General features: G+C 36.3%; 1 protein-coding gene across 6 annotated transcripts in view; it reads left to right on the top strand.

Moving 5' to 3' along the window:
- arhgef2a (Rho guanine nucleotide exchange factor (GEF) 2a) overlaps positions 1–25,318 on the top strand; it is an 86,830-nt gene extending 61,512 nt beyond the window's left edge. For all 6 annotated transcript variants that reach the window (XM_077195338.1, XM_077195337.1, XM_077195343.1 and 3 more), the window contains 20 exons: positions 3,090–3,157; positions 3,326–3,389; positions 3,957–4,086; positions 4,570–4,679; positions 5,294–5,437; positions 5,962–6,212; positions 6,646–6,771; positions 10,584–10,701; positions 10,952–11,200; positions 11,352–11,428; positions 12,704–12,879; positions 14,005–14,072; positions 14,270–14,458; positions 15,146–15,244; positions 16,702–16,751; positions 17,150–17,191; positions 18,830–18,880; positions 19,002–19,313; positions 21,983–22,181; positions 24,032–25,318. In XM_077195338.1, coding sequence (XP_077051453.1) covers positions 3,090–3,157; positions 3,326–3,389; positions 3,957–4,086; positions 4,570–4,679; positions 5,294–5,437; positions 5,962–6,212; positions 6,646–6,771; positions 10,584–10,701; positions 10,952–11,200; positions 11,352–11,428; positions 12,704–12,879; positions 14,005–14,072; positions 14,270–14,458; positions 15,146–15,244; positions 16,702–16,751; positions 17,150–17,191; positions 18,830–18,880; positions 19,002–19,313; positions 21,983–22,181; positions 24,032–24,102 — 2,594 coding nt within the window. In that variant the 3' untranslated portion in view covers positions 24,103–25,318. The remainder of the gene's footprint in view (positions 1–3,089; positions 3,158–3,325; positions 3,390–3,956; positions 4,087–4,569; positions 4,680–5,293; positions 5,438–5,961; positions 6,213–6,645; positions 6,772–10,583; positions 10,702–10,951; positions 11,201–11,351; positions 11,429–12,703; positions 12,880–14,004; positions 14,073–14,269; positions 14,459–15,145; positions 15,245–16,701; positions 16,752–17,149; positions 17,192–18,829; positions 18,881–19,001; positions 19,314–21,982; positions 22,182–24,031) is intronic.
- The last annotated feature ends 2,317 nt before the right edge of the window (positions 25,319–27,635 follow it).

Here is a 27,635-nt window from a genome sequence, read left to right as displayed (position 1 = left end):
TACTTTCAGGACATAATGACAGTTTTAACAAATATTTTTTTACAAAAGCTACCTACTGGAGCTTTAACAGCTTACCTCTTCCAAACTAGCTTATTTATAAAATGTATCTTTCATGCAGGACAAACTCATGAACGAGAAGTAATTAACCTGGTACTTGTGGTTAGGGATCTGAACAACCCCTAATGATAAGTATTGAACATAAGTATGATCAGTGGTAATTGTGATTAGACAGACTGTAATGATTATGAGTACAGTATAAAAGCAGTACCATTCTTAGTTAATCTTTGCTTACGTCCTCTGTGGAAGAAAACCCCAAGAATAAATGTTTCTGACGAAATCCTAGGAGGAGCTTGTTTGTGATCTAGCCAATCACAACGCTAACCTCAGTCAGCCGCTTACCTCAGTTCTTCCAATGATTTTTCCTGCTTTCTTCCCCCATCTCAACTTCCCCACTTTCTTTCCATGATTGTCTCCAGATTCAGAACTTTGAGCTCAAGATGAACATCATGTATATGCCTTTTTATTACTTACAGGCCACACCTGTTTACCCATTCCCACATCCCTCTTTCACATTACATCTGTGCTGTAGCCCTGAACTGCTGTTTTGAGTCCTATTATGTGGTGAAGTGGAGAGTATGTGGGATATTTTTAGTGGCTAGTCTACCGCTGTACGCCAAGATAACACACACACACACACACACTTCTTAAAGTCGGAGGTCTGCATAGTTTCAGCCCTGCAATGGGAAGCATTTTCACACATTTCACCACATCCATATTATATATATACATGAGTATTTTTAAATAAAATATGAAATACACACAAATGGCATTTCACCACATCCATTCTCTCTCTCTCTCACACACACACACACACACACACACACACACACACACACACACACACACACACACACACACACACACACACACACACACACACACACACAGACACACACACAGTTGAACGATTCCTTTAAGTACATTTACATATGAATGCTGGCATACTCTCACACCCTTTCCTGTTTTGTTTTGCTCATCTTTCAATTCTTGTTCTCTGTTTTGCTATTGTTTTCAGCTTCTTCCTTATTTTGTCATCAAGATCAGATGTAAAGATCAAACAGTACGAGCCACTCACCGATGAGCAGCTTTGTGCTCGGCTGCTCTTGTCTGAGCTCCTGTGTTGATTGCTCTCTCTCACTTGCTGTGTATCGAGGCTGGAACTACATGTTCAACTCCCACACAGGCTCTTAGTGCAAAGGCTTTACGATCCGAAAACCTTTGAGTGGGAGATTAGATTTAACCTAGACCCTACAGTGGATTAGATAAAAAATGTATATGCATAAAGATGCTGTTTTATTTAATGTTTCGTAGATGAATAAGATGCATTGAATGGAATTTGGATGTGTAAATCTATTTTTTAAGTGAACTTAATGAATTGCCTAAATGAGTAACAGATTAGTCAGTCATATGGAAGCATTGGATAAAGGCTGGTATCAGATGCACGTGTCAGCATGGCATGTACAGTATAGAGGTGTGTATCAGCATTGTATTCATTACAGATTAATTGTTTATTATTAAAGTTACAAAAGTAGTTCAGTCAAGAGCAGTGAGTGAATCCCTCTTTTCTTATATTGTTTGATTAACATTAACACAGGTTTATTATGTTAAGAGCTAATGCACGTTTATATAATGTTAGATGTTTTTTCCCCAACTGTTAACCAAATGTTCACTTAATACATATCAAATTATGTTTGTGTGAATACTGGCCAAGAGGGGTATTTTGAAGAAGGCTTACTGTCATCGTGTGTATATCTGACCGATTATATTCCACAGCTCTAGTACAATACATAAGATATGGCGTTCAAAAACAGCTGGAAAGACCACAAAAGAATGGAACAGAATGAAGAGTTATCGATCTGTTTTATAAAATATTTCTATCCTGATATGGCTTTTTAAAAACAAAACACTGTTAAATTTATTCCTTTAATGAAAAAGTTGAATTTCATTCAACCATTACTCTGGTCTTCAGTGTCACATGATCCTTCAGAAATGATTTTAATAAGCCAATTTGGTGCTCAAGAAACATATTTTATTATTAACAATATTGAAATCAGTTGTGCAGATTTTTTTGTGTGTGAAAACCATGAGACAATTTTTTTTTTTAAATGTGACCTTAAGTGAAGTCGCCTGACTAGATTTGTCATGGTGATCTTATCACTGTCTGTGTTCAGATTTGCCAAGATACCACATTTGCATTGTCATTTATCAAAATGGACTCAAACATTACTGTACAATTTGTCTCATTTTTGTCATGTCTATTTTTAAATAATATGTTCCTCTACAGTTACATTTCTGAGATGTACTTTTACTTAAAAAAAGCCTGTGCTGTTCAGTGGGTTATTATTTAGACTCGTGTAGGTGTGTGTTGTGGGTAATCGGGCCAGGGAAACCCCACCGGAGCCCCCGTCCCTCTTCCTTCCCAGCCACCCTCAAAACAGGAAGCAAAGCCGTTCTGAAACAATAGGAGTTCAGAGACGCAATACGGTGTAACCAGAGAAAATGTTCAGTGACTAATAGTATACTATAAAGGAGCTCTAGAACAAGCATTTTACCGCAGACATGGACACAGGTCAAGAGGGAGAGAAAGACAGGCGAAAAATGGGTATGGTACTGAGATTTACTTAATTATTTTCTGTACCGGTAATATTGTAGAGGGAAAAGAGGTTAGAGTACAGGTATAAAAGGGAATATGGGGATTTTTATGTATCATGTACGCTGGTTGCTGTTTTTGAGAACTCAATGGGTTTTAGCTGCTTTAAGCTAAAGAATCATCTTAGACCAACAACAAACCAGTTACTAGTAATTTGATCATACCCATCTTAACGTAGTCAAGAATGTTTCTGGAACATAGTGGTAGGTCAAGCAGCTAATAATAAGTGTAATTGCAAACCCATAACAGAAAAAGTGAATACAATTCTATTACTTTTTAAATGTGACCATGAAAAGATCACATTCATCACATTTAAATGTGATTGTATGAAGATTATTGTATGTGAGATAAAAGGGTTTTCCTGTCTGTTTTTTTTCAGCTTGTAATGTCACCATCCACAACCGCTGCAGGGACACACTACCAAACTGTGTCAAAATGAAACAAAAGGTGGGATATTTGTGCACACATGTGTCACATGGTGACACATGGACCACTGACATTCAGACACTGGCTTTGATTCATGGTAGGATGCAGAAGAAATGTATCTAAATTGGGTCTGTTTTCTTGATGTGGTTTATGCAAAAGTCTAAAAAAGTCATCTATGTGTCACAATAGCAACAGAAAATGGCGCTGATGAGGAACAATTCGGCCTATCAGAATGTGACTCTGAGGAATAAAGGTGAGGATGTGATGGAGGCAAGTGTGTTTTTACATCTGATATTAATATCTGATCCAATTATATATGTGACATATGTCTCCAGTGACCATTTGTGAATGAATATCATTGAGGGGATTATGTGATAATGATTGCCCAAAATTGATAAAGACCCAGCTAACAGGGACAATCTTGCCAGATTCTTTCAAAGTTAACAAACATTATTCCAGTAATTTTAATAGAATGTTTGTTCAACCGCTTGTCTGAAACATTTTAGTTGGACGTTCGTCTAACGTTTTTTTTAAATGTTACTACTTGTTTCAGAACATTCAAAAGTAACATAGTTATAATATTTGCAAAATTATAATTGATGTTCACATAACCAAGAAAAAACGTTTTTAAAACATTTAAAAAACTGAATGTTTTGAACGTACAGGGAACCTTAAAAAATAATGTTTCGAATATCTTAATGGGAACATTAGCAAAATGTTCTTAGAAAATATATATTTTTAGGTGGGTACCAGAAGTTAATGGGGTTTACCCTTTATGTCTAAATATGACATTGCTCTCTCTTTTTCTGCCTCTATCAAGCCCATTTAAAGGAAAGGCCCAGCTCTGCCATTTACCCCTCAGACAGTCTTCGTCAGTCACTACTCGGATCACGTCGCGGCCGGTCTTCTCTCTTACTTTCCAAGAGCGTCTCCACCAATAACATTGCAGGGTGAGTGACAGAAATGACAGAGATGCATAAAATGGGCTCTTTCCTGTACAATATACCAACACATAACCAAATAAGTGAGTCTCTAGTTTATAAATACTGTAAAACATGCTATCACATAAATCTTTTTTTCTGAAATATCTATATACTGTAGAGACAGACACACAGGTCTCATCGCTGTGTAATTTTTGTCTTTTTGTGTTTTTTTGTGTTTGTGTGTTTGTGGCCATTTTAGTTTAATGTAAGCAGTTTTGTTTGAATGTTATTTATTAGTCATTATATTCACTTTATTTTATTTTTATTTTATTTCTAAGTCATTTAATATAATTTAATTTTAAATTTGTTATATGTATTTTCTGTTTCTGTGGTGATTATGATGCCTGCCTCTCTTTTTTTTCTTTTTTTTTTTTTTCGCATGTGATTGCATGCATATGTGTACATCTGTTTGTATGCATGCATTTGGCCCACCTGTGCATGTGTGTGTAGGACTCTGAATGATGACTATCCTCTGGGGCTGCGCAGGATCTTGTCTCAATCCACAGACTCGCTCAACTTCAGGAGCAGAACCATGTCCATGGAGTCCCTCAATGATGAGGGTGAGAAACAAACACACACACCTTAAAAAATTGGATATAGTGAACAGATGAGAATTGGACATCAAGACTTGCAGTGTAAATGCAGCCATATACAGTACATACATTTTTGCTGTTAGTAATTTTTTTTTGGAAAGAAATTAATACTTTTATTCAGCAAGGATTCATTAAATTAAATGGAAAGACATTTATATTGTTACAAAATATTTCTATATCAAATAAAAGCTGTTCTTTTTAAATTTGTATTCATCCAAGAATTCTGAATCAGAGTTACCACAAATATATTAACCAGCACAATGTTTTCAACGTTGATAATAATTAGAAATGTTTCAACAAATCAGCATGTTCAGATTATTTCTAAAGGGTCAGTAATGATGTTGAAAATTCAGATTTGACATCATAGGAATAAATCACATTTTAAAACATTAAAATAGAGCAGTAGTGTACTTACTACCTTATGATTTTTTGTTTTAATTTGTATATTTTTAAGAAAATGAGAGCATTGTTTTGGATTGGTGTGATTGGCTAGAGATCAATCCCCCAAATTCCATGTTGGCCAACCTGTTTACCTGCAAACTGAAGCAATAATACAGAAATTGTATTTTTCTTGTTTTTAGGAGAGGGCTTCTTCAACTCTCTGCTGGAAGATTTGGAGTTTGAAGGTCAGGAATTTGAAGCAGATTCCTGGAGCATGGCGGTAGATTCCACCTACTTGCAGACCCACCGTAAAGATGTTATCAAGAGACAAGACGTCATCTATGGTTAGAGAAAAAACGCGGATCTAAATCTAGAATCGAAGTATGTTTATGACTGTAAATGGGCTGTCAACTCTGAAACGGCCTATATTAATATTCTATACTAATTTGTCAAAATAAAACAACAACAACAGCAAAAAAAAACAATGCATAATTTGAATGCTACAAGTGAATTTAGGCACTACAACATAACAATGTAGAGTGTGAAAAAGGGACATTCACTTTGAGATTTGTGGAAGATTACATTTAACCATGTTATTACATTATTATTGTTTTTTAAAGATTAACTTTAAGTGATTGTTAGATGATTGGAAAAATAATCTAAATGTAAAAATTAGCAACACCAGTGTACACAAGATTGTAACATATGGACTGTTCTGTACTTCTATGCCTCACTACATTGTTTTCATTCACATCAAACTTGTCTACCCTCAATAAGGACAATGGGAATATTTCATTTGGGGTAAATGTCCAACAAAGACCTTTTAAATGTTGTATTTTACAGCTCAACCTCTGTGATATCATTTCAGAGCTGATCCAGACGGAGCTCCATCACGTTCGGACCCTGCGGATCATGGAGGGTGTGTTCAGGCGGGGTATGCTGGAGGAGGTTCAGCTGGAGCCGGGGGTCGTGCATGCGCTGTTCCCCTGCTTGGAGCGCCTGTTGACGCTACACACACACTTCCTCACACAGCTCCTCGAACGACGCGCTCACAGTCTGCAACCTGAAAGCACAAACAATTTTACCATCACTCAGATCAGCGATGTGCTAATAAAACAGGTAGGAGTGCATTTGTGAGTTTACATGGGCGAAACGAGATGTAAATGCATTTGAATACATTTGGCCAGTCGTAAGTGAATTTGGATTAGCATATGTGTTTTGATTGCCAGTTTTAAAATGTTTCATAAAGTCATTTTAATGCATTACTGTAAAAAAAAAAGTGAACAGAATCATGCAACAGTGCAACAACATGGAATCTAATTTAACTTAAAACTTATAAATACTTTTTAAAATTTTTAAAATATCCTAATATAAGTTCATGGCATGAATTTGAAGGAGAAAAGAATGATGTCATGTTGTAGAGGGCGTGAAAAGTCAAAAAGAAAGGAATAGTGACAAATTGAAATGAGAATGTATGAGAGTGGGATGCTGAAAGCTTTCAAGTTTCAAGGAACAAAGTGTTCATAGTGCTCTGTTTGTGTGTTTATGTCAGTTCTCAGGTCAGTGTGCAGACGAGATGCTGAAGACGTATTCTGAGTTTTGCAGTCGTCATATAAAGGCTGTCAAACTCTACAAAGAACTTTTGGCCAGAGACAAGAGACTTCAGCTCTTTATACGGGTAAGAACAAGAATGACCTTATGTGTTTGCATAACCGGGTCAGGTGTTGTCTCGTGTGTTTCAAGTGGGAGGATAGAGTGGTACTGAGTCATGAATGATGGTGGGCAGGTGCATTAATGCATTAAATGCCTGAAATGCCTGCAGACTCTCAGAGATGTGTGAATCATCAGATTTCCAGGTATCATAATTGTGTTCAGCTCTTGTGTTCTATTTTACTTCGTAATAGCTTATTTTAGGACGATCACGGTTACAAAACAGGTGAAATTTCAGTTATCGATATCACAGTAATACTAATATGCTTTAAAAAGTTAAATATTCTCAGAACAGGGGTGTGAAAGGTAGCACATTGCTCTTGATATATGAGGAGGTATTGTTTAACAAAATCGTCTCGGTTACTAATGTAATCCTCGTTCCCTGAAGAGGGGAACGGGAGATGTTACGTTGTCGTGATAGATAGATAGATATAGATAGACAGTTCCCTATCAGTCGCTCAAGTTCGTCCGTTACGTCGACATGACAACGTAATTGGGATCACTTCAGGGCGCCCTATCATCCTCCTTCAGGGAACGAGGGTTACATTAGTAACCAAGACATGAACACGCAAGCCGGACCTTCTCGGCGGCCCAGGAAAGCATAGCTGTCCATTCAGGATCGGACTCGGGCAACGCTACACTCCCCGAAGGGGGTAACGCAGCCGAATCCTCATCTCCAGAAGACTGAAGCTCCCTCTCCGATGCTACAAGGGACACGACTGGTCGTCCATGAGAAGGACCAGCATGCTCTTTTGGAGACTCTGGCGGTGGCAGCGTTTGTGAGGCGTGAGGGGCCCACAGAGATTGCATCGGCGGGGAAGCCCTCACAGTAATCCTCAAATCACCCTGGCTAAGCGCCGAAGTAGGCCTATTCTAAGGTCCAGAATTGGCACTAGATCAGGGCATAGGCGAGGGGACTGCTCCTCCCTTGAGGTAAGCAAGTCTTGATCTTAACGCTGCCATTGTCATATTCCCGCAAAGGGGACATGAACTATTCACGAAAGCTGCCTCAGCGTGCTGAATGCCAAAACACGAGAGGCAGCAATTGGCTATGGTTATCTGCTAGCGCCAGGGAATGACCGCATCCAGAAACGCACAAGCGGAATGACATCCTGAAAAGGCCGCAAGGTCACGCTTGTGTCGCTCTTTCAGTTGAAAACAAAAAAGAGAAAATAAAATTCATGCTATTCATGCACACCAACGTTCATCGGCTCGTTCTGTAGACATTTGAAGATGATAGGGCTCCCTGAAGTGATCCCAATTACATCGTCATGTCGACGTAACGTCGAACTTGAGCGACTGATAGGGAACTGTCTATCTATATCTATCTATCTATCTATCTAGCATCAAAGGCTATTTTCATGGCAAGATTTCTAAACAAAAAATACTGACCGTTTTAATTTATGCTGTATCATATATTGTGTAATAAAATTGTTTAAAATTGTATGAGACCAACAAATGGATGAATTTAAATGTATGTATAATTAAATCTTACTATTAATTATAATAGTATCATTACTTATAATAAAATTATTATTATTATTATTACTAGTATTATTATAAGTATTTCTGTATTTCGTTTTTTTTCCCCGCCATATCAGCATCAGAGTCTATTTTCTTGTCAAGATTAAAGTATTTTAAAAGAAAAGAAACTAGCAATTATATTGTCTAAATAAATATATAATAATCACTATAAATTAAATTTCTTTTAATGCTACAAGTGAATTTAGGCATCAAACTTTCACTTTGGGATAGTTTTCAAGTTTTGTAGGTAATTTTATTACAGTCAGCAGGTTTTCTACTTGCCCTACCAAAATTTTCACTGGCCCCACCACAAAAACATTATTATTAAAATATACATTTTAGGTTATGACACCAAAAACTACTAGACTAACTTATGGGTTTAGATTTTGAAAGTGGCTTCTGTTGCCATTGTATATGGCAGTTTTTTTTTAAACTGTAGTCCAGGGGGTAAAAAAAAAAAAAATCTATTAATAAATATTTAGATGAAAAATATAAATAATAATAAATGTGACATTTATGTTCTGTTTTGGTTTAGTTTCATTGCGTTTTGGTTCTGTTGTCCCTGTTCTGGTTTGCCTTTGTTCACTAGTTAGTTTCCTTGGCTGTTAATTAGTTCTACACACCTGTTCCGTTTGATCTTGATTAATCTCCCCATGCATTTAGGCCTGAGTTTCCTCAGTTAAAAGTCTGTTTTCATGGACTTTTAGTTTGCATTCATCAGTTCCTGTTTTCCTTTGTTCTGTTTTCCCGCTTCTTCTTGGTTGTCATTAGCCTAGAAATCTAGACGCACCCTTGCGGCAGCAAAATTTATTTTGCAGCCAGTGTAGTCTAGCAACTCTCCGTTGGCTTTCGAGCTGGAAAAACCAAACTCTAGTCAGGCCAATCACATCGTGTATAGAGTTGGTGGGCGGGCTTAACATAATGACGGCAGAGATGTGACGGTTCCGCATGAATTCCCTGCTACTTGAAAACAAAGATGACTGCTGCTGCTGGCGAACAGCGGTCTTTCGAACCGGCTCTGGAGGACTTGGAGTTAAGCTTTTCTTTGAGAAAAGAACAAAGAACGGCACTTAAGTCATTCTTAAAAAAGGAACATGTGTTCGGAGTTTTGACGACCGGATACGGCAAAAGTTTAATATTTCAACTAACTCCGCTGGTGGGAAAAAGCATGGGACTCACTCAGCCACAACCGTTAGTTGCTCTGGTTGGTTGTGCAGAGGGAATTTGAAAGACAAACGTTTATCCCGCCCCTCGGATTGAGGCATGCAAATGGTGAGTTCCCAGACCTAACATCTTGATGTGGGTCTTGCTTGCCAGGCTGGGTTGTCATGCTATCTAACATGATTTGCCATCACGTTCAACTGTGTTGTCATTAATCACCTCGTTTGCCTGTGTTCCTGTGTTTTTAGTTCAATTTGTCCAGTCTCATCTGTGTTATGCTGTAGCAACCCTATGTTTGAATTACGTGTGTATTGAATTAGAGTTTTGGAACCTTCATCTGCATCTTCATGCGTTTATACACAGCGACTGTGACAGACACAAATAATTCACAAATAAATACAACAGAACAAACATATACAAATTAAATAAACAGTTCTTTTCAGGTTTTTCATGTAGGTCTAAACTAGATTTTCAGGTACAGAAATATTAATCAAATGTAAAATATCACTGCATAGTCTTTCACTGTATAAATATAGATTAACCTTTATTGCAGTTATTCAGGCAAGAGCAGTACTTTCGCGTCTATTTGCACTGAATATTTAAGTTGGCAAGGCTTAAAAACACAAATTATCAATTTCCGTGAAGATGCAGCACTGGCCCGATCTGGCAAGTGACAGTTCTGTCAACTGGCCCGAGTGTCTTTCACGCTGGCCCTAGGCCATGAGGCCTGTCTGGCCTGATCTTATTGTCATCAGGCCTGACATCTGACATCTGGCCTGTCTTATTGTCGAGCCCTGGTCTGTAATAAAACAAATTACAAGTACTCAATTTCTACTGAGATATAAGTATTTTGCAGTCATCCATGCTTGGATAAAATTTAAGGTCACTTAAATAAATTCTGGCTCATTAGACATGACATTATGGTGCCTGTTTTAAACCATTTTGCCTTCATACGCATCTGGCTGACTAGACAGCATGGTATCTGCTGTGGGTTTTGATGCATATTTAGAGTGTGTGTATGTAAATACAGTGCACAGAGGCAGAAATGGTTAACTGTCCATTTATCATTGTCTTTGTCCTTCTGTGTCCTCTCAGAGGGCGAATCGGGGTCCTCTACTGCGTCGTCACGGGTTCCAGGAGTGCATCCTGTTGGTCACTCAGCGCATAACTAAATACCCCGTCCTGGTGCAACGTATATATGACAACACCAAAGGTGAGACTCGGGTGTATGTCGCCAATGTCTATATTAACTATATATAAACAGCTTCTCACCTCCACCCTTCTCCTCCATGTCTATAAACTTCTCTATCCTTGTAATATGATGTAATATTTTTTTTTTTTTAATTACATAATGAAGTTATGAAAAGTCCACATAATGGTCACATTTTAGGAGGGTAATGTCATATAAAATGCCCCTGGTTACAGACATTTTTATGGACTGATTATTGTGTGTAACAATGCAGACAATCCAGAGGAAGCATCAGGTCTGTTACATGCGTTGTCTTGTATGCGGGAGCTGCTCAGTTCGGTGGACCAGCAGGTGTTGGAGCTAGAAAGGACACAACGGCTGCAAGAGATTCGCTCCCGGGTCGACCCTCGGGCCGAGGCCAAACTCCGCTCTGGAGCCCTGTTCAGACCGGCCGAACTGCTCCGGAGGCAGCTGATACACGAAGGCACGCTGCTCTGGAAAACGCCTGGCTCTCGGCTTAAAGGTACAGAAGACTGCGGCTGGTTATGAGGAAATGTAATTTGATGTGTCAGAGTGAGATGGAGATTGACAAACACGCTATTGTATTAGCTGACATGTACTTGTGCTTGTGGGTGTATTAATGTACTGCATTTCTCTTTTTCTTTCTGTTGTAGATGTCCAGGTTTTGTTGATGACTGACATTCTAGTATTCTTGCAAGAGAAAGATCAACGGTACATCTTTGCCAGTTTGGTAAGTTACTTTGCTTGCTAAGCCACGTATCCATATTGCTAGTGCTCATACTTAGGGTTCTCACTCTGTTCAAAGTTGATGCATATGATGCTATTTTAAAAGATCATTAGTTTGTTTATTGGGTGTAATTAATAGAATAGGTTAGCATACTTTAATGTTCAAAAAACACTTTATTTTCATATATATTTACATTATATCAGCACCTCTATTCCCAGTCTGTCTAGAACACTGATTTCAACAAAGCCCCTCCTTCCGAAAAGCCCAGAGAGCTCTGAATGGCCAGATGACCTGTTACATTGTGATTGGCCAAACACTTAAAGCGTGTGTCAGAAATGTTGTACTCCCCCACATTCTCCTTTGTAAAATGTGCTTTACACAAGCTAACTTTTGGATTGTACTGCTCAGGAACAGCGATATGAATAAATATCCGGACCCAGAGGGAATTCAATCCGGACCCGCCTCCATTTCGTATTTCAAAAGCACTAATTGTGCGTAAGGGATTAAAAGTGTGGATTTCCTACTTTGATAAACGCATGTTAAAATCATTCGTTTATTTTTTGAGATGGTCCAAAATTAAAACGAAGGCGAGATATTTAAAGTTTTCCTCCATGGTTTAGTTGCCATGACATCCAGTGAGCGTATGACTTTTGACGTAATCGGGCGCAACGCAACACTTCACGGCAGTAAGCGTTTTAATGGGTGTGGAGGATGTCATTGTCCAGGAAAAGAAAAGTTGATGATGAAAATAGAGTTTTCAAAGATGATTGGACAGAGAGGTATGTGTTCACAGATATCACAAGTCTCCTGAAATTTCCAGGAATCTCCCGTATATTGATATGTCATCACTCCCTGATGCCCTCAAATTAGTTCAAATCTCCCGCAATGTAGAGCTCGCGAGCTCCGAACCGTGTAGCGCGAGCACGGTAGAGAGGGAGAGAGCGTCCTTACGTGTGTGTGCGCAAATGTGCGTGCGTGCCTCATGTAGCGCATGTAAGCCCCATCCAACCACCCAATACCCCCCCCACCCCGTCAACAAAAACCGAACAATCCTCCCCCCTCCGCATAGTTTCGGACCTTTGACATTGATGAAAATTCTGATTTGGACCTTTAAATATAGACTTTGAGAACCCCTGATGTAGACATTGTAACTCGTCCTATGATACTTCAAATTGTGAGACTTGATGAAGAGGAATGTGCTATTACTTTTCTAAGCTATTTATTTTTGTAAATCTGTACTTGACAACAATATCTCTTTTCTTCTCATTCTCTCTGTAGGATAAGTCTGCTGTGGTGTCACTGCAGAATCTCTTGGTCCGAGACATAGCCAATCAAGAGCGAGGGTTGTTCCTGATAAGCAGTGAGTCCACACCACCTGAGATGTATGAGCTCTATGCAGCCTCTAAAGAAGACAGAAACATTTGGTTACGGCACATACAGCAAACCATCAGCAGGTACATACATTAACACACTCTTAACTGTCCGCACAGCACTCACAGTTACCATTTGTTTCAGGATCTCTCTCTTTGCAGTGGAATTAGAAAATCACATGAAAGCACTTTTTAAATTCAGGAGTGGGACATTTAAAAGGCATATGTCAGTTTTGTGGGGATCTTGAGTTGCCAATAGCTTTTGTTTACATTATAGCCCTGCAAAACCAAATTTGACAGCTTGCTTCATAGATCGGGCATTTAATTTAATTTAATTCAGTTGATGCCAAGGACCCGCAAATACTACGATCCACTTACGAGGAAAACCCTTCCTAAAACATTAAAGATCATTTATTTATATATGCATGGAAAATAAAGCGTGATTTTATAAAGGCAACAAATTCAGTAAATGTTATCATTTATTTAATTTATTTAATTATTCCTCATAATAATAATTATTATTATACTTAATTATAATTATAATTTGTGTGTTTCTTCTTGTTCATAATAATAATAAATATGTATTATTTGTCACTAAGTGGCTGTAGTAATGGACACAAAGACGAGGAATCAAACGAAAACTGTCTTTATTAGATCCACAAAGGAACAATCAGGAGATCGCAGGGTTAAACTAATTCTCAACCACACTTAACAAAGAGAATACTGGACAAATTAACTGAGGAAACTCAGGCCTAAATGCATGGGGAGATTAATCAAAATCAAACAGAACAGGTGTGTAGAACTAATTAACAACCAAGGAAACTAACTAGTGAACACAGGCAAACCAGAACAGGGACAATAGAACCAAAACACAATGAAACACTTTTTTTTAAACTGCCATACACAATGGCAGCAGAAGCCACTTTCAAAATGAATAAATTCTCACCACTTTCTTCAGAAAAAAGCTAGCAAACAAAATACCAGCATTAGCACAATATTTTGATTATAGATAGCATTTTATTGGACAAAAAATATATATTTGGTCTATTTTCCCAGAAGAGAAAGACTGTACATTTTAAATCTTTATACTTGTTAAAAGTGGGGAAACTAACATAAAGATGACTTCAATGCTAATGGACATAAACTAACCATTTAAAACTACTATTTCTAATGGTCATTCGTCTTTACCATCATTGTTTTATCACACAGCTGTCCATCAAGAGAAGAATTCCCTCTTATAGAAACAGAAGACAAAGCCCTTCTGCGGAGACTAAAAGGTTTGCTTTAAACACTACTGGGGCAAACACTTTTTCATTCTTATTTTTCTATGAATCACTACAGTTGTTGTCATGTCAAGTTGTCATGACATCTTTACACAGAATTTGAAGGTGGAACAAGGCCACTGTTTTGACAGCGAATGAAGAAGCTGATGTTTAATATTTTACTGTGCCGATCTTCATGCTGTCTGTTTCAGCTGATATCCAGCAGAAGGACAGGGAGGTGTTAGAGCTGCTTCAAGAGCGGGTCACCCTGTTCTCTGACTTGGCGGAGGTCATGGGAGGTTACGAGGTCATGCAGCCGTCCTGTTCCAGAACCCTGTTCAGAGCCGAGTCTTCTCAGGCACTGCGTGGAGAACAGCTGCTCACACAGGCCATAACTGAGAGTAAGACAGGCAGGATGTTACATTTGTGGCTGAAGCAGGGTGTTCCACCTACATAAGGCTTGTTTCACCCTTTAGTGCACATTTATTTCAACCCCCATATTAATAGGTTACAGTATTCACACTGTGAGTAAGCAGTGAATGGCAACAGAAGCGAGGGTAGAGTTTTGGTATATTTTAAAAAGACTATCAGGCTTGAACAAATTCACAACCATATAAATGTGCTTACCAATTCTGATTTTATGTACCATCAGTTTCAGCATATATATAAAAAATACATATTATATATATTTTTTTTATTTCAAAATAAATGACACAAATTTTTATTCAGTTTCAGCATCTGAATAAATAAATGACAGATCATTAAAGTACCATTTTTTGTTGTATTTTACACACACACACACACACATAATATATTACAACATTAACAAAAAAACAATATATATATATATATATATATATATATATATATATATATATATAATTAAATTCATACTTGCTGCCAGTAAGCCTCTGTACGTTTGTCTCGTTTTCTGAAAGTAAAAAAAAAAAAAGATTGTTTAATTATACTTTTTTTTCTATTTTGAAAAGTTCACCATCCATTTTTAGCTAAATCCTCTGAGCTCATCCTCAGATCTTTCATAATATCTTGTAAAATGTCATGATGTACCTTTCTTTCTCTCTTTGCAGTGGACAGGTTGACCGAGCTGATATTAGGATCCAGTTTTGAGTTTCCTCTGCCCTGCAGTTCCAACGGCCATCACAACCACAGTGGAGCACTAGTAATAAGTAGGTGTCAAAAACAAAACATGCAATATGTAAATAAATGTGCCTTTAATGTGTCTGATTGGCTAAATATTTGGGGTGTAACGGTTCTCTGTAAAAAAAATTTAACCGTACCGTTCGCAACCCACGGTTCGGCAGGCGGTTAATCTTAAATTTGACGAGGCATCTATAATATGGTTTTTTGAGAGAAAAAAAAAGCGTAAAAAACAGACCGCTAATGTTTATTTCTTCCGATGGATACACTTGAGAGTCACTGTCCAATCAACTGTTAGTATGTAAATCTATTGCTCTATCACAGTTCCTCACGTGTTGGTGTGTTGCAGTTCAGCATGGCAAGCGAAGGAGACAAGCCGCTGATAGAGCCGCTGTCTGCATCATATAAAACTCCTATATGGGAATATTCTGGCTTCCCAATACATTACAACAGTGAAGGACAAAAAAAAAGTGGACAAAACAGTCATTCTTTGTAAACTTTGTTCGGGTGTTGATAGCGCGTGAGCACAGGTGAGATCAAAACAGCACACATTGCCTTTTGTGTTTAAAAAGGCCCTCAGTGTAAATTCGGACAGGCATAGAACAATAATGAAAGCGCTGGGCAGGGCTCAAAAAAAAGGACTGCCTGATTGCCCAGCACCAGCGTGAAAGACGCTCGGGACAGTTGATGGAACTGTCACCACCCCAATCGGGCCAATGCTGCATCGTCACAAAAATCTATCATTTTTGTGTTTTTAAGCCTTGCCAATTTTAACATTCAAGCGCAAAAAAAAGAAGCGTAAGATAACTTTTGTGTGCGCACTCATCCGAAGCGTGCATATGTCTCAGACTGCACGTGAATATCGGGCAAAATCGTGTCTTTGAAGGGACTTCAAATCGGACAAAAATTGTGATGTGATGTGACAAATTCACAAAAAAAAATCATATGCCCATCTTGACATGCAACCATAGTAGGTTATGTCTTAAGTGAACATAAAAGGAACGTAAACAGAAGACAATGCATGTGTGCTGTATCAGTATTGGATCCGTGCATTGTCTTAAATTGACAGCAGCTTAATATTCCTGTGTTTTTAATGTTAATCAACCAACAAAAGACTCACAAAATCACTCACTTCTCTTGACTGAATAATATTTGTAACTTTAATAAGGATTAATCTTTATTTAATTTATACAGTGACAATTACATACAGTGTTATTTTACATTTGATTACTTTTGTTCAATGTATGTACCTGGAAAGTAGTTAGACCTACCTGAAAATTTTAAAAAGCTCTGTTTATTTTATTTGTATCTTGTCCTTATTTTCTTTATTTTAATTGATTGTAGTCCTTTTTTCCCTGAACATAGCACATACTGTACCGAAACTGTGATCCTAAACCCGTGATACAAACCAAACCATAATTTGAACTGTTACACCCTACTAAATATACCCATTTTTCTGAACATTGTGCTTCCTCTGTACTTCCAGATGGACAAGAGGTATTAGTCAATGGCTCTCAGGAGAACCAAACTGATCAGGTATGCAAAACATTATTGTATTAGAAAATATGATCTATGGTAGTGAGCTGTTTGTTATCACAGTCTTTGACATTTACATCTGCCTGCATCAAATATGTTTCATGAAATGTAATAATTATGCACATAATAAGATGGTTCGATGCTATTACTGAGTTTTTATGTAATGCTGAAAAAAATTAGTCATCTGAAACTCGCAGGTTTCCATAGCAACCTGAATCTACCAAAAACTCTCCATCACGACTCACAACTGGTGCTTGAAAGCTACACTTTATCTCCCTTTTCATCGACACAGCAAGATGGTGCTTTTCAATGTGTGCTGACAAATTAAAGCTTTTGAATGAAACTGCTGGTTCAGAATTATGATTGTGTGAATAATGTAAAAAATTGTTTCTGTACAGGATGGTAATGGGAATCAAATGGAGGACAAGCCACCAAGTGAGGTACTAACATTTGGTCAAGACCGGGCTTAATGTGTGCCATCTACGAAAATGCGGATTACATTTCTGGGATGAAAAAAATAGGCGATTGTTTTACTTTTTGCATTAGAACCCTTTAAACTAGAGTGACTAGCAAATTGACTACTGTTTTTTAATTTACTGGCTAATTATATTTGGGATCAGTAACTTAAGAAAACAGTAATACTTTTATTCAGCAAAAATGCATTAAAATTATCAAAAGACATTTACAATGTTACAAATGATTTCAAATTCAAATTTGGATTTTTTTATCAAAGATTCCTGAATTTTTATATATCATGGTTAAGCATTAAGCATTAGAACTGTTTTCAACATTGATAATAGGAATAATGTTTCTTGAGCAGAAAATCAGCATATTAGAATGATTTCTGAAGGATCATGTGACACTGAAGACTCGAGTAATGAAGCTGAAAATTCAGTTTTGCTATCACAGGAATCAATTACATTTTAAAATAGAAAACTATTATTTTATATCATAATAATATTTCATAATATCACTGACTGCATCGAATTCAGAAGTCTCAATCATGCTTTTAAAAGCTTAACTTCTCTAGCATCTTGATATAGCATCTTGAAAATGCAGCATTAGTTGCACAAAATGCCAGTAATAAGTTAATTGACCAACCGTTAAAAAATAAGTAATGTTGTTATTTATAGCATATATTCATGATTAAAATGATTCCAAATCAATATAACATGGAACTTGGATCTTGAAATCTTGAAAATCACCTAGTGATGCATGAGACTGATTACGTCTTATATTACAAAAAAAATGCACAAAAAAAAAAAAAAATTTTGTCAATAACAGATGATTAGGTGAAATGAATGGCTGTATTTTATGGAAGCTTGTTTCCGCCACAGAATAAAACATTTTAAAAGATAATTGCGACTTTTTATCTCACAATTGCGAGTTTACAATCGTGATATAAAGTCAGAATTGCGTAATATAAAATTGCAGTTCAGTGTTATAAAGTCAGAATTGCGAGATATAAACATGCAATTCTGAGAAAAAGGTCAGAATTGCGAGTTTATTTCCCACAATTACGACTTTATATCACGCAATTCTGACTTTATAACACGCAATTGCGACTTTATATCACGCAATTCTGACTTTATATCTCCCAATTGCGTGTTATAAAGTCAGAATTGCGAGATATAAACATGCAATTCTGAGAAAAAAGTCAGAATTCCGAGTTTCTTTCTCGCAATTGCGGCTTTATATCACACAATTCTGACTTTATAACACTAAATTTAGGACTTTATAACACACAATTCTGAATTTATAACTCGCAATTGCAACTTTATATCACACAATTCTGAGATTAAAAAAAAGTCAGAATTGCGAGATGTTAACTCACAATTGAGAGAAAAAAAGAATTGTGAGATAAAAAGTTGCAATTACCTTTTTTATTTTTTTTTCTGTGGCAGAAACAAGCTTCCATAATATTTACATTATCATATAATTTTTTTTTTTTACGAATAAATTTACTCAGTTATCTGCTAAATATATAGGCCTCCATTAAATATTACAATCTTCTTGGTTTATATAGACTAGTGTCTATATATTAATGTGATGCATCACAAATGTGTCTTGTGTTTCAGGAGGTGTCACAAAGGCTGGTGAATCTCAGTGCTCAGTTACATGCTCTGCAGGTATGCATTGCAAAATACATTTATCAAATCTTCTAAGCATTTACGTACAAACAGGATCCAAAATAAAACGTTAATGTCAATAAAGTGGCAAAATATAAAATTTAAAAAAATTCTCTCCTAGGGTGTGGTGATTCGACAGGACTCCATCTTAGAGCTCTGCCTAAGAGAGAGCCCTGTCTCCCCAGCCATCCCAGGGGCTCGTACAGTTCGCTCTTTGTCCCGGGATAGTGCCAGTGACATGGGGTCACTGGGTGAGCTGGCCCTGCTGCAACGGCAGCACAGTCTCCTGCAGGAGGAGCTCGGACGCCTCAGGGGAGCCGAGGGCAAACTCAGGGAAAGCGAGAGAGCCAGAGCCCAGCTGGAGAAACAGCTCAGGGATCGTAAGACCCATAGCGCCACTCTAGGGGATGGAGCTGGAACTACAAGATCACAGGTGAGTTCATCTTAGTGTAATTTAGCAAGTTTTTAGCAAGTTTACAACATTTTGAAGAGGACCTATTACGTTGTGTTTTTTACATTGTCAACTTTCTTCAAAAAAGTGTGCAAAAAAATGGGTGAGGCCTGGTTGAGTTGCAATAGCAGTCTGTTAAAACTTGCGGTTATGGTAAGCGGTCATGACATTTTCAAAACACACTGGAAGCGGGTGACCAATCATAGATTTATATATTTATATATTATACCAATCATAATAAAATTTATATCACTGTATTTTTCAAAATTATACCGGTTTTCACAGTATATGACGTTATTTTTTTTCACAAGCATGACAGGGTGTTAAATACATTTTCTACTGATTAGGAAATACTGCAGTAGATTGACTTAGAATGCCCTATTTTACTGTCATGAGTGAATATTGTAGAAAAATTCCACACTACTAGTATTAATACAGATTTGCAAGGCACCACAAAATGATGCTGTTTACAAAGAGCGCAGAAATAACGGTTTCCACGGTAATGGCTGTACACAAAGCAGAGCAGCGCTCATAAATGCTGCTTTATCAGGAAAGATAAAGAAAGATTCAATTATAATAACATCGAAATTTTTCTAAAGACAGTCAGTTCCCTTCAAAGATACATTCATATAAAAACAGCCGCGCCGCTTTTTGACTGTGAAACGTGCAGTGCTCATATTTATTCAATGATGTCAAAGCCTTTTGGAAAATCTATTTGTGGTGGGCTGTGTTGATATTATGAACCAATGTATGGGAAACACTGTAATATAATTTGACAGCTATCAATTATAGCTTAACCTATCCATCTTCACCGTCACGCTTAGTAACACATACAGCTGTGCATCACCACAGTGCAACAGTGAAAAGCGACCCCTCTCAAACAGTGTCCAATGCGTTCCGAACGTTGTTTAAGCAACATACACCGGTATTGCTGTATATTAAAAATTAATATCATAACAAAAATAAACACGGGTATTCGGCATGAACCGGTAAACCGCCCAGGACTAACCAATCACAACACACAGGTCCAGTTAACCAATCAGAGCACATTGTGCTTTTGGGAAGGAGGAGCTAAATAGAAACGGGTACTAAACAGAGAGTTACTGACAGACTGGGAAGGGAGGTGCTGCAACAATGGAAAATATATGTAGATAATGTGTTTTTTTAAAGGGGTCATCGGATGCTATTTTCCACAAGTGGGTATGATTCTTTAGGGTCTTCATGTACATACTTTGGTTAAAATTCCTCCATGGTTGTGTAAAACATCATCCTTTTTACATCCTCAAAAACAGCTCTGTTCACAGCGACTAGTGATGGGCGGATCGATCCTGAAGTATCAATACTTCGATACTGACGTGGTATCGAAAAGGATCGATCCTCACACAAAAATATCGATCCAAATGAGTGTTTTTTTTACCAGTAATTTTTTATTAATTTAGCATGCAATTCAGTGCGTAAAATAAGCTTCTAAGTGGAAAAATAAGCGAATGTTAGCGGGTAATTTTGTAGGATAGAACCTTTTCTCCTAGTCATCTGTATACAAGACGAAACCAATCAATCACAGAGAGCGTTCGATGCTGGTGCTTCGCTGAGCTCACAGGCCCAGTGCGTTTGGGAAACGAAGCCTTGCTTAGATGACAGAGAAACAATCGGGAGTTATTTCGCAATAAACAAACCAAAACTGTACATAATGGTTTAAAATGTTGACGTCAGTAAGATCTTTTTAATGAAATTAATATTTTTATTCAACAAGGATCGATACATTAAATTGATCAAAAGTGACAGTCAAGGGTTTTACACTGTAAAAAAAATCTACTTCATATAAATGCTGTTCTTTCAACTTTGTTCATCAAATAATTCTGCATAAAATGTATCATGGTTTCCAACAAAATATGAAACTGTTTTCAACATTGATAATAATAAGAAATGTTTCCTGAGCAGCAAATCATATTAAAATGAATTATCATCATGACTGGAGTAATGATGCCGAAAATTTAGCTTTGATCACATGAATAAATTACAGTTTACTATGGCATAGAAAACAGATAGCCTATGTTAAATTGTTAAATTGTAATATTACAGTTTTTACTAAGAGAAATAAAAATTTTACAGACCCCAAACTTTTGAACAGTAGGCTAGTACTATAATTTGGGTAGTTTTGTAAAAGTCACTGACTAATTAAAGGGGAGTTGAGAGCACAGATCACAAAATATTTAGGCCTAGTAGTCATGAAAACGTGTTCAGATTTAGCATATTAATGATGCATTCACCTCATAAATCATGACACACTGCTATAAGTGCATACAAGTTCAAATGCATGCTTTTAAAATGAAAAAGTATCGGTATCGTTATCGATATCGGCAATACTGGCCCTGTATTTACTTGGTATCGGATCGATACAGAAATTTGCAGTATCGCCCATCACTAACAGCGACCCGTTTCGGTGCATGTCTCTTTAAATGATAATGAGCAACTTCTCACCCCATCCCCTCTCTTCCATGGGGCGTGTCGACACAAGACACATATGTATGGTGTTTCATTGTATGGTGGTTGTGTCCACACGCTGCAAAGACTCTCAAAGTACGGTATATAAGACCTACAATGTATTAGCTTGACAAAATCCCATTCACTTCTCATTTCCTCACTTTAAGGCCCCACCAACTCGCAGAGAGAGTGATACTGACCCCAACACTGACACCCCATTGGCTAGCCAGGAATCGATGGAGCAATCAGACGGCCTGCAGGAATCCAGTGATGTGGAAGTGGACGTGATATCTGATGATGATGATGATGATGATGATGACGATGACGTGGATTCGAGGGTGTCTCCTCGTTCAGAAAGCCCAAGAGGTCTGTAGATATGACACAGAACGACATTATTATAACAAATAATATATACTTACATATCTAGTTGTTTTTCAAAAAGAAACATATTTATAATATATTCATAATTAACATAATAATATGAAATATATTTATAATTAATATAATAATATCAAAATATTAAGATAATAATGTTAAATATTATTATATAGCTAGCTACTTAACAAATACATCGGTAAATAAATGTACATTTAAATATTTAATTAAGTTTAAATTATTATATGAGAATGATACAAGAGAATAGCACAATGTAGGAGACTGGTCGCCTGGGAGTTGTTGGCTTTGACTTTGCTCCATTTTTATATGAAATGATTACATATTTATCAGACAGTCAGCGTAGATGCACTTCACCCAGAAAGCTATATACTTTGTCTCTTTGTAACACTAATAGCAGCCTACACACGATTACGCAACACATGTTGAATTTAGCACATGAAACATTCCACACACACCCACACACAAAGGTACACAAACTTACAACACACACACTAAACTCTGTCTGACAGGAGAACCTACTTAGTCTAAAAAAAAAATTGAAAGTACATTTAGGTGGATTACTAATGTGTAAGTGTGTGTGTTATAGGTGGATAATTGCAGGTTGAATGTCTCACCCAGACCTAGTGTGTCATTCACAATGAACATACCTTATGTACATACACTTATACACGCAGGAGTTTGGACTTTTAAAGCCTCTTGAAATGATATAATCACAGTCTTGAGGTGTGTTTGAAATGACATACTAATACTGCATGTGAAAGTGTTCAGCATACAGTATTTTATTTTATTTATTATTTTCTTCATTACTTTTAGGGACATTAAATTGATCAAAAATGACAGTAAATACTGTTAAATTGTTACAAAAGATTTAAATAAATCTTCAAATAAATGCTGCTCTACTGAACTTTCTATTTATCAAAGTAACCTAAAAATTAGAATTGTTTCCACAAAAAATATGCAGCACAACTGTTTTCAACATTGATAATAATAAAAAATGTTTCTTTAGCATTTTTGATCCGGAAAATTCAGCTTTGCCATCACAGGAATAAATGACATTTTAAAATAAGTTAAAATAGAAATAGTTATTTTAAATTGTAATAATATTCCACAATATTATTGTTTTATTTATTGTATTTTTGATCAAATAAATGCAGCCTTGGTGAGCATAAAATACTTATTTCAAAAACATTAAAACATCTTACTGACCCCAAACTTTAATTTCAAACGTTTTCATTTTCAAAAAAATGATTGTCGTTTTTTAAATTGTTCCCCGTGTGGATGAATTATGATGAAAGTGTCTAGGTAAATATGTTGCCAACAAAGCCATGTGAACCATTACTTAGACTTAATTACTATGGCAAAATAGCAGGTCATCAGCATTTATTGTTAATACTCTGCACTGTATACTTTTCTTGAGAATTGAGAAAATGTACTGATCATAAAAATTTCTGACCAACATAAAATTTTATTTTGTGTTATTTTTTAAATGAAGTATATGAAAGGTGTTTTCCATTGTATATTTGCGATTATCGGTCTTATATTAAACTTTCATGTATTACATTGCAGTTCCAAAAGGTTACTGGCCAACTAAAACAATTTTATTTACTTTCCAAAGGCCAATTTAATCTGCATTTGGCAGATTAGTGTTCATTTTAGACTGCAATGTAATTTATATCTAGAATATGTACTGTGTAGTCAAGAAGCAGTTCATTTAATCCAGATCATTTGGTAAAATTCAGAACTTAAAACTGTCTCCTCTCTGAGTTTGATGTCTAAATATGACTTAATTGATTTTATCTTCTGTCTTTCATCATCTACAGATCTGCAGGACATTCCTGAAGAGAGCGAGTCCGTGACAGACCCCCGGGACCGAGAGGTCTCACACTGCTAATGTATTTTCCTATTTCTCAACCCACGACTGGCCTGGAACAGACTATAGACTCCATGAGCAGATCTTCCTCTGAACAGGGAAGAGTCTTACTTAGTTTATGAATATTCATTTCATTATATACAAACAGTATTTAGTTGTATCCAGTAATTTTGCTTACAGCTTCTGTGTGGCCGTTTATGACATGTTAATATTCAACGTGTCTTCTTGGAATCCAAACATGTGGCTTTTGACATCCACGGACCAATAAGGATATGCCAAAGCACCGTGATGGAGATGGAGTCATGCAAATAATGGGACTTTGCACTTGATAGTTGTCTTAAGATTCTTAAAGTATCTAAATAAACCAAACATAACTGATCCAGCTCAAGGGTACCGGCAGAAACCGTTGAGATGTATGTACTGTATGTGAGATCATTGTACCGATGCTGGAGCATGCAAAACGTTCTTGTTTGTGAGAGGTCATTGTAAAGAAATGTCTCTTTCTTGCGCTTTATTTTACATTTATTTATTTTCCTTTATTTTGAACGGACAGATAAATTCTTTCAGGCATGTTGAAGCAGTTAGAAAGAAGCCATAACTTGAAATATACCAACATAATATACTGGGACCAAAACTATTGGCTCTATTAAAAGAAAATGACTATTTCAGAGACTTGAGGGCTTTTTTATGAAGGACTTATATTGCAATTTATAGCAATATATATTTACATCTATAGCAATGATCTTAATAAACCCAGGAAGGTTATTATGATAGAGTAGTATGATATTATGAATGGTTCCTCAACCCACAGTGTGTGTTAATGGGGAATACTTTGTAAATATAAGATTTATTGATTAAAATAGATCACATCACCAAAATCTGCCAGTAACACCAACATTTGATATGTCTTAACTACAGTTTTGCTTATGTTTTAATTTTGGTTATGAATGTTGTTGTTTTTTTTGCCATTACTTGACTATGTGCCAAACTTTGCTTGGCTGAATATTGCTGAAATATATGCTTTTATTTTGTCAGTTCAACATTTCAGGAAGCGATGTCTTAGAAATTATTGTAGGATGATATTCTTCATGTTTTGAAGTAATTATAAGAAAACATAGGATTTACTTAAGTCACATAAAAATGTTTGTATTGAAAATGACAGAACCATTGTTGAAATGTTCATACAGTGTTTCAGATATATCGGAATGAATAAAATAAAGACTATTGGTATACAACATCATCGGGATTGTTTTTTATCTTTAATTTGTATGAGAGTAGATCTAAGTGAAAAGCGGGATAAAAATTACAGTAATATTAATATTGAAGTCTTCTAAATTTATTTTCATGAGAAAATTTAACTATTTTACATGAAGGTCCACCCTTAAACCTAACCTAATCATACGAAAAATGATTAATGATATATTGAAGTGGATATAGAATACTATTACGGAATAGTATCGGGATTGGTTTATTATCATTATTTTGAACGAGTAAATCAAAGGGAAAAATGTGTGATAAAATTACAGTTATAATAATACTGAAGTCCAGTGTTGGGAAAAGTTACTTTTAAAAAGTAAAGTGTTACAATATTGTGTTACTTCCTAAAAAGAATAATAACTTATTGTATTACTTAGTTACTTTTTATCCAAAGTAATGTTACATTGCTTTCGTGTTACTTTTTCTCATCTGGGCCCTTCTGGATTGCAGGAAAGAAAGTAAAAAAAAATTAAACACAAATGTGATGTTTAGAAGTCATTTAGCTTATTACTGTGGTTGAATTGGATAAGCGAATGTTAGCAGAGATTACATAAAGTATATTTGTGTTAACATTTCATTATTGCAGGTTGAATTTGAGTTTGCATTGCACTGTTTTTATTCATATTGAGGGATACTGAATCTGTTTTTGTGAGTAAATGCATGCAAACATTTAGAACTAGAGTCATGTGTACACAACGCCTCTGCTTATTCCCGAATTCTCTCAATGTTGGGACAGGAGAGCTGTCAGTCAATAATTGGGAAAGCAAAGTAACTCAAATATGTTATTGTAAAATTTTAAAATTATATGTTTCGAGTTGAATTAATCTGCTTATGTAAGTCATGTTACTTGTAATGAGATGTAACTAACTCAACAGAGGTCCTCCAAAGTCATCCTTTCTACAACCTGTTCTCATGAGATGTAGCCTAACTATTTTACTTTTTTTCGTGAATTGGTGGTAAATTTAAATGTGGTGTTTTTATACGAATTTTGCTTCAAATACGCCAAACATAAACTAGTTACAAATTACCATAAGAGTGTTTTATGTGAAATCTTTAGAATCGGCTGTGGGGCGAGTTTTATCACGACCAATCAAAATGGAGTGTTCCAAAGATCTATTTAATACTTCCACAATCGCATACAAGCAGATTTTCGTACGTTTTCTATCCTTTTTAAAAAAAAATAACAATGAAAATTATAATAATAATAGTAAAACATGTATATTTAAATGGATACAGTTACATTTCGATATCTATAATCCAGATCATTGTCCCTGGATAGCAGCTAATACATAAAACAATGTCAGCCAAGAGACGGGTATTAATAGCTTGGTTGCACAGGCAGCATAGGCATTCAGACGCGCGCACACACACACACACACACACATGTTTGTTTTTGTGATTTGTGAGGACATTCCATAGGCGTAATGGTTTTTATACTGGACAAACTGTATATTCTATCCCCTTACACTGCCCCTACCCCTCACAGGAGACATTCTGCATTTTTACATTTTTAATAAAACACTGCTTAGTATGTTTTTAAAGCCATTTGAAATATGAGGACTCATGAAATGTCCTCATATTTCACGTTCAAGTTGTAATACCAGTGTAATACCCATGTCATTATACACATTTGTGTCCTCACAAATCACAAAAACACGCACACCCACACACACACACACACACACACACTACCTCATCCATCACTTCACTGTCCTAAACCAAAAGAGTGTGTTAGAAGAACTATTATATCTATCAAACAAAAGGAGCAATTAAAATAAAGTGGTGCATTGGCTCTGTATTACAGTGCAAGAGTTACTTTCTCGTTACAATGAACTGCCTTTACTGCAGGAATTATGTGATACATTTAAGAGCCTAGATTTATCATAAAGCATTGACTTGTGTAAACTTTCCATTTGTGCATAATACAAAATGTTGTTTCTTCCTTTCTGAATACCATTGTATAATAAGTAAGACTGAATACTAATACATTGTATTTTATTTATTCTTAAACAATGAGTTTTAACTTTAGCCTGGCCTCCTGACTAAAAATAGTCTAGTCGCCCATAACCCGACACCACCATTGTCCCTTCACATCAGCAAGCGCTTAGTGGAACACACGGTATAATATGCACATGAATGACTCATTTTCTAATATTGCTTTCATATTCGTATATCACTAATCTTATAGGCTTACTTCTAAAGGTAGTAAAGAATGCAGAATGATGGATGAATGATGTGAAAATCTATGCTAGAGGAGAATATCACTACTTTTTACACTTTTTGAATGCAAGTTTAGT

Source organism: Siphateles boraxobius, unplaced genomic scaffold (assembly GCF_051911475.1).
Source record: "Siphateles boraxobius isolate OS27281-9 unplaced genomic scaffold, OSU_SipBor_1 33, whole genome shotgun sequence".
NCBI lineage: Eukaryota > Metazoa > Chordata > Actinopteri > Cypriniformes > Leuciscidae > Siphateles > Siphateles boraxobius.
Note: the sequence above shows the minus strand (reverse complement) of the source record. Positions and strands in the feature narration are given on the sequence as shown.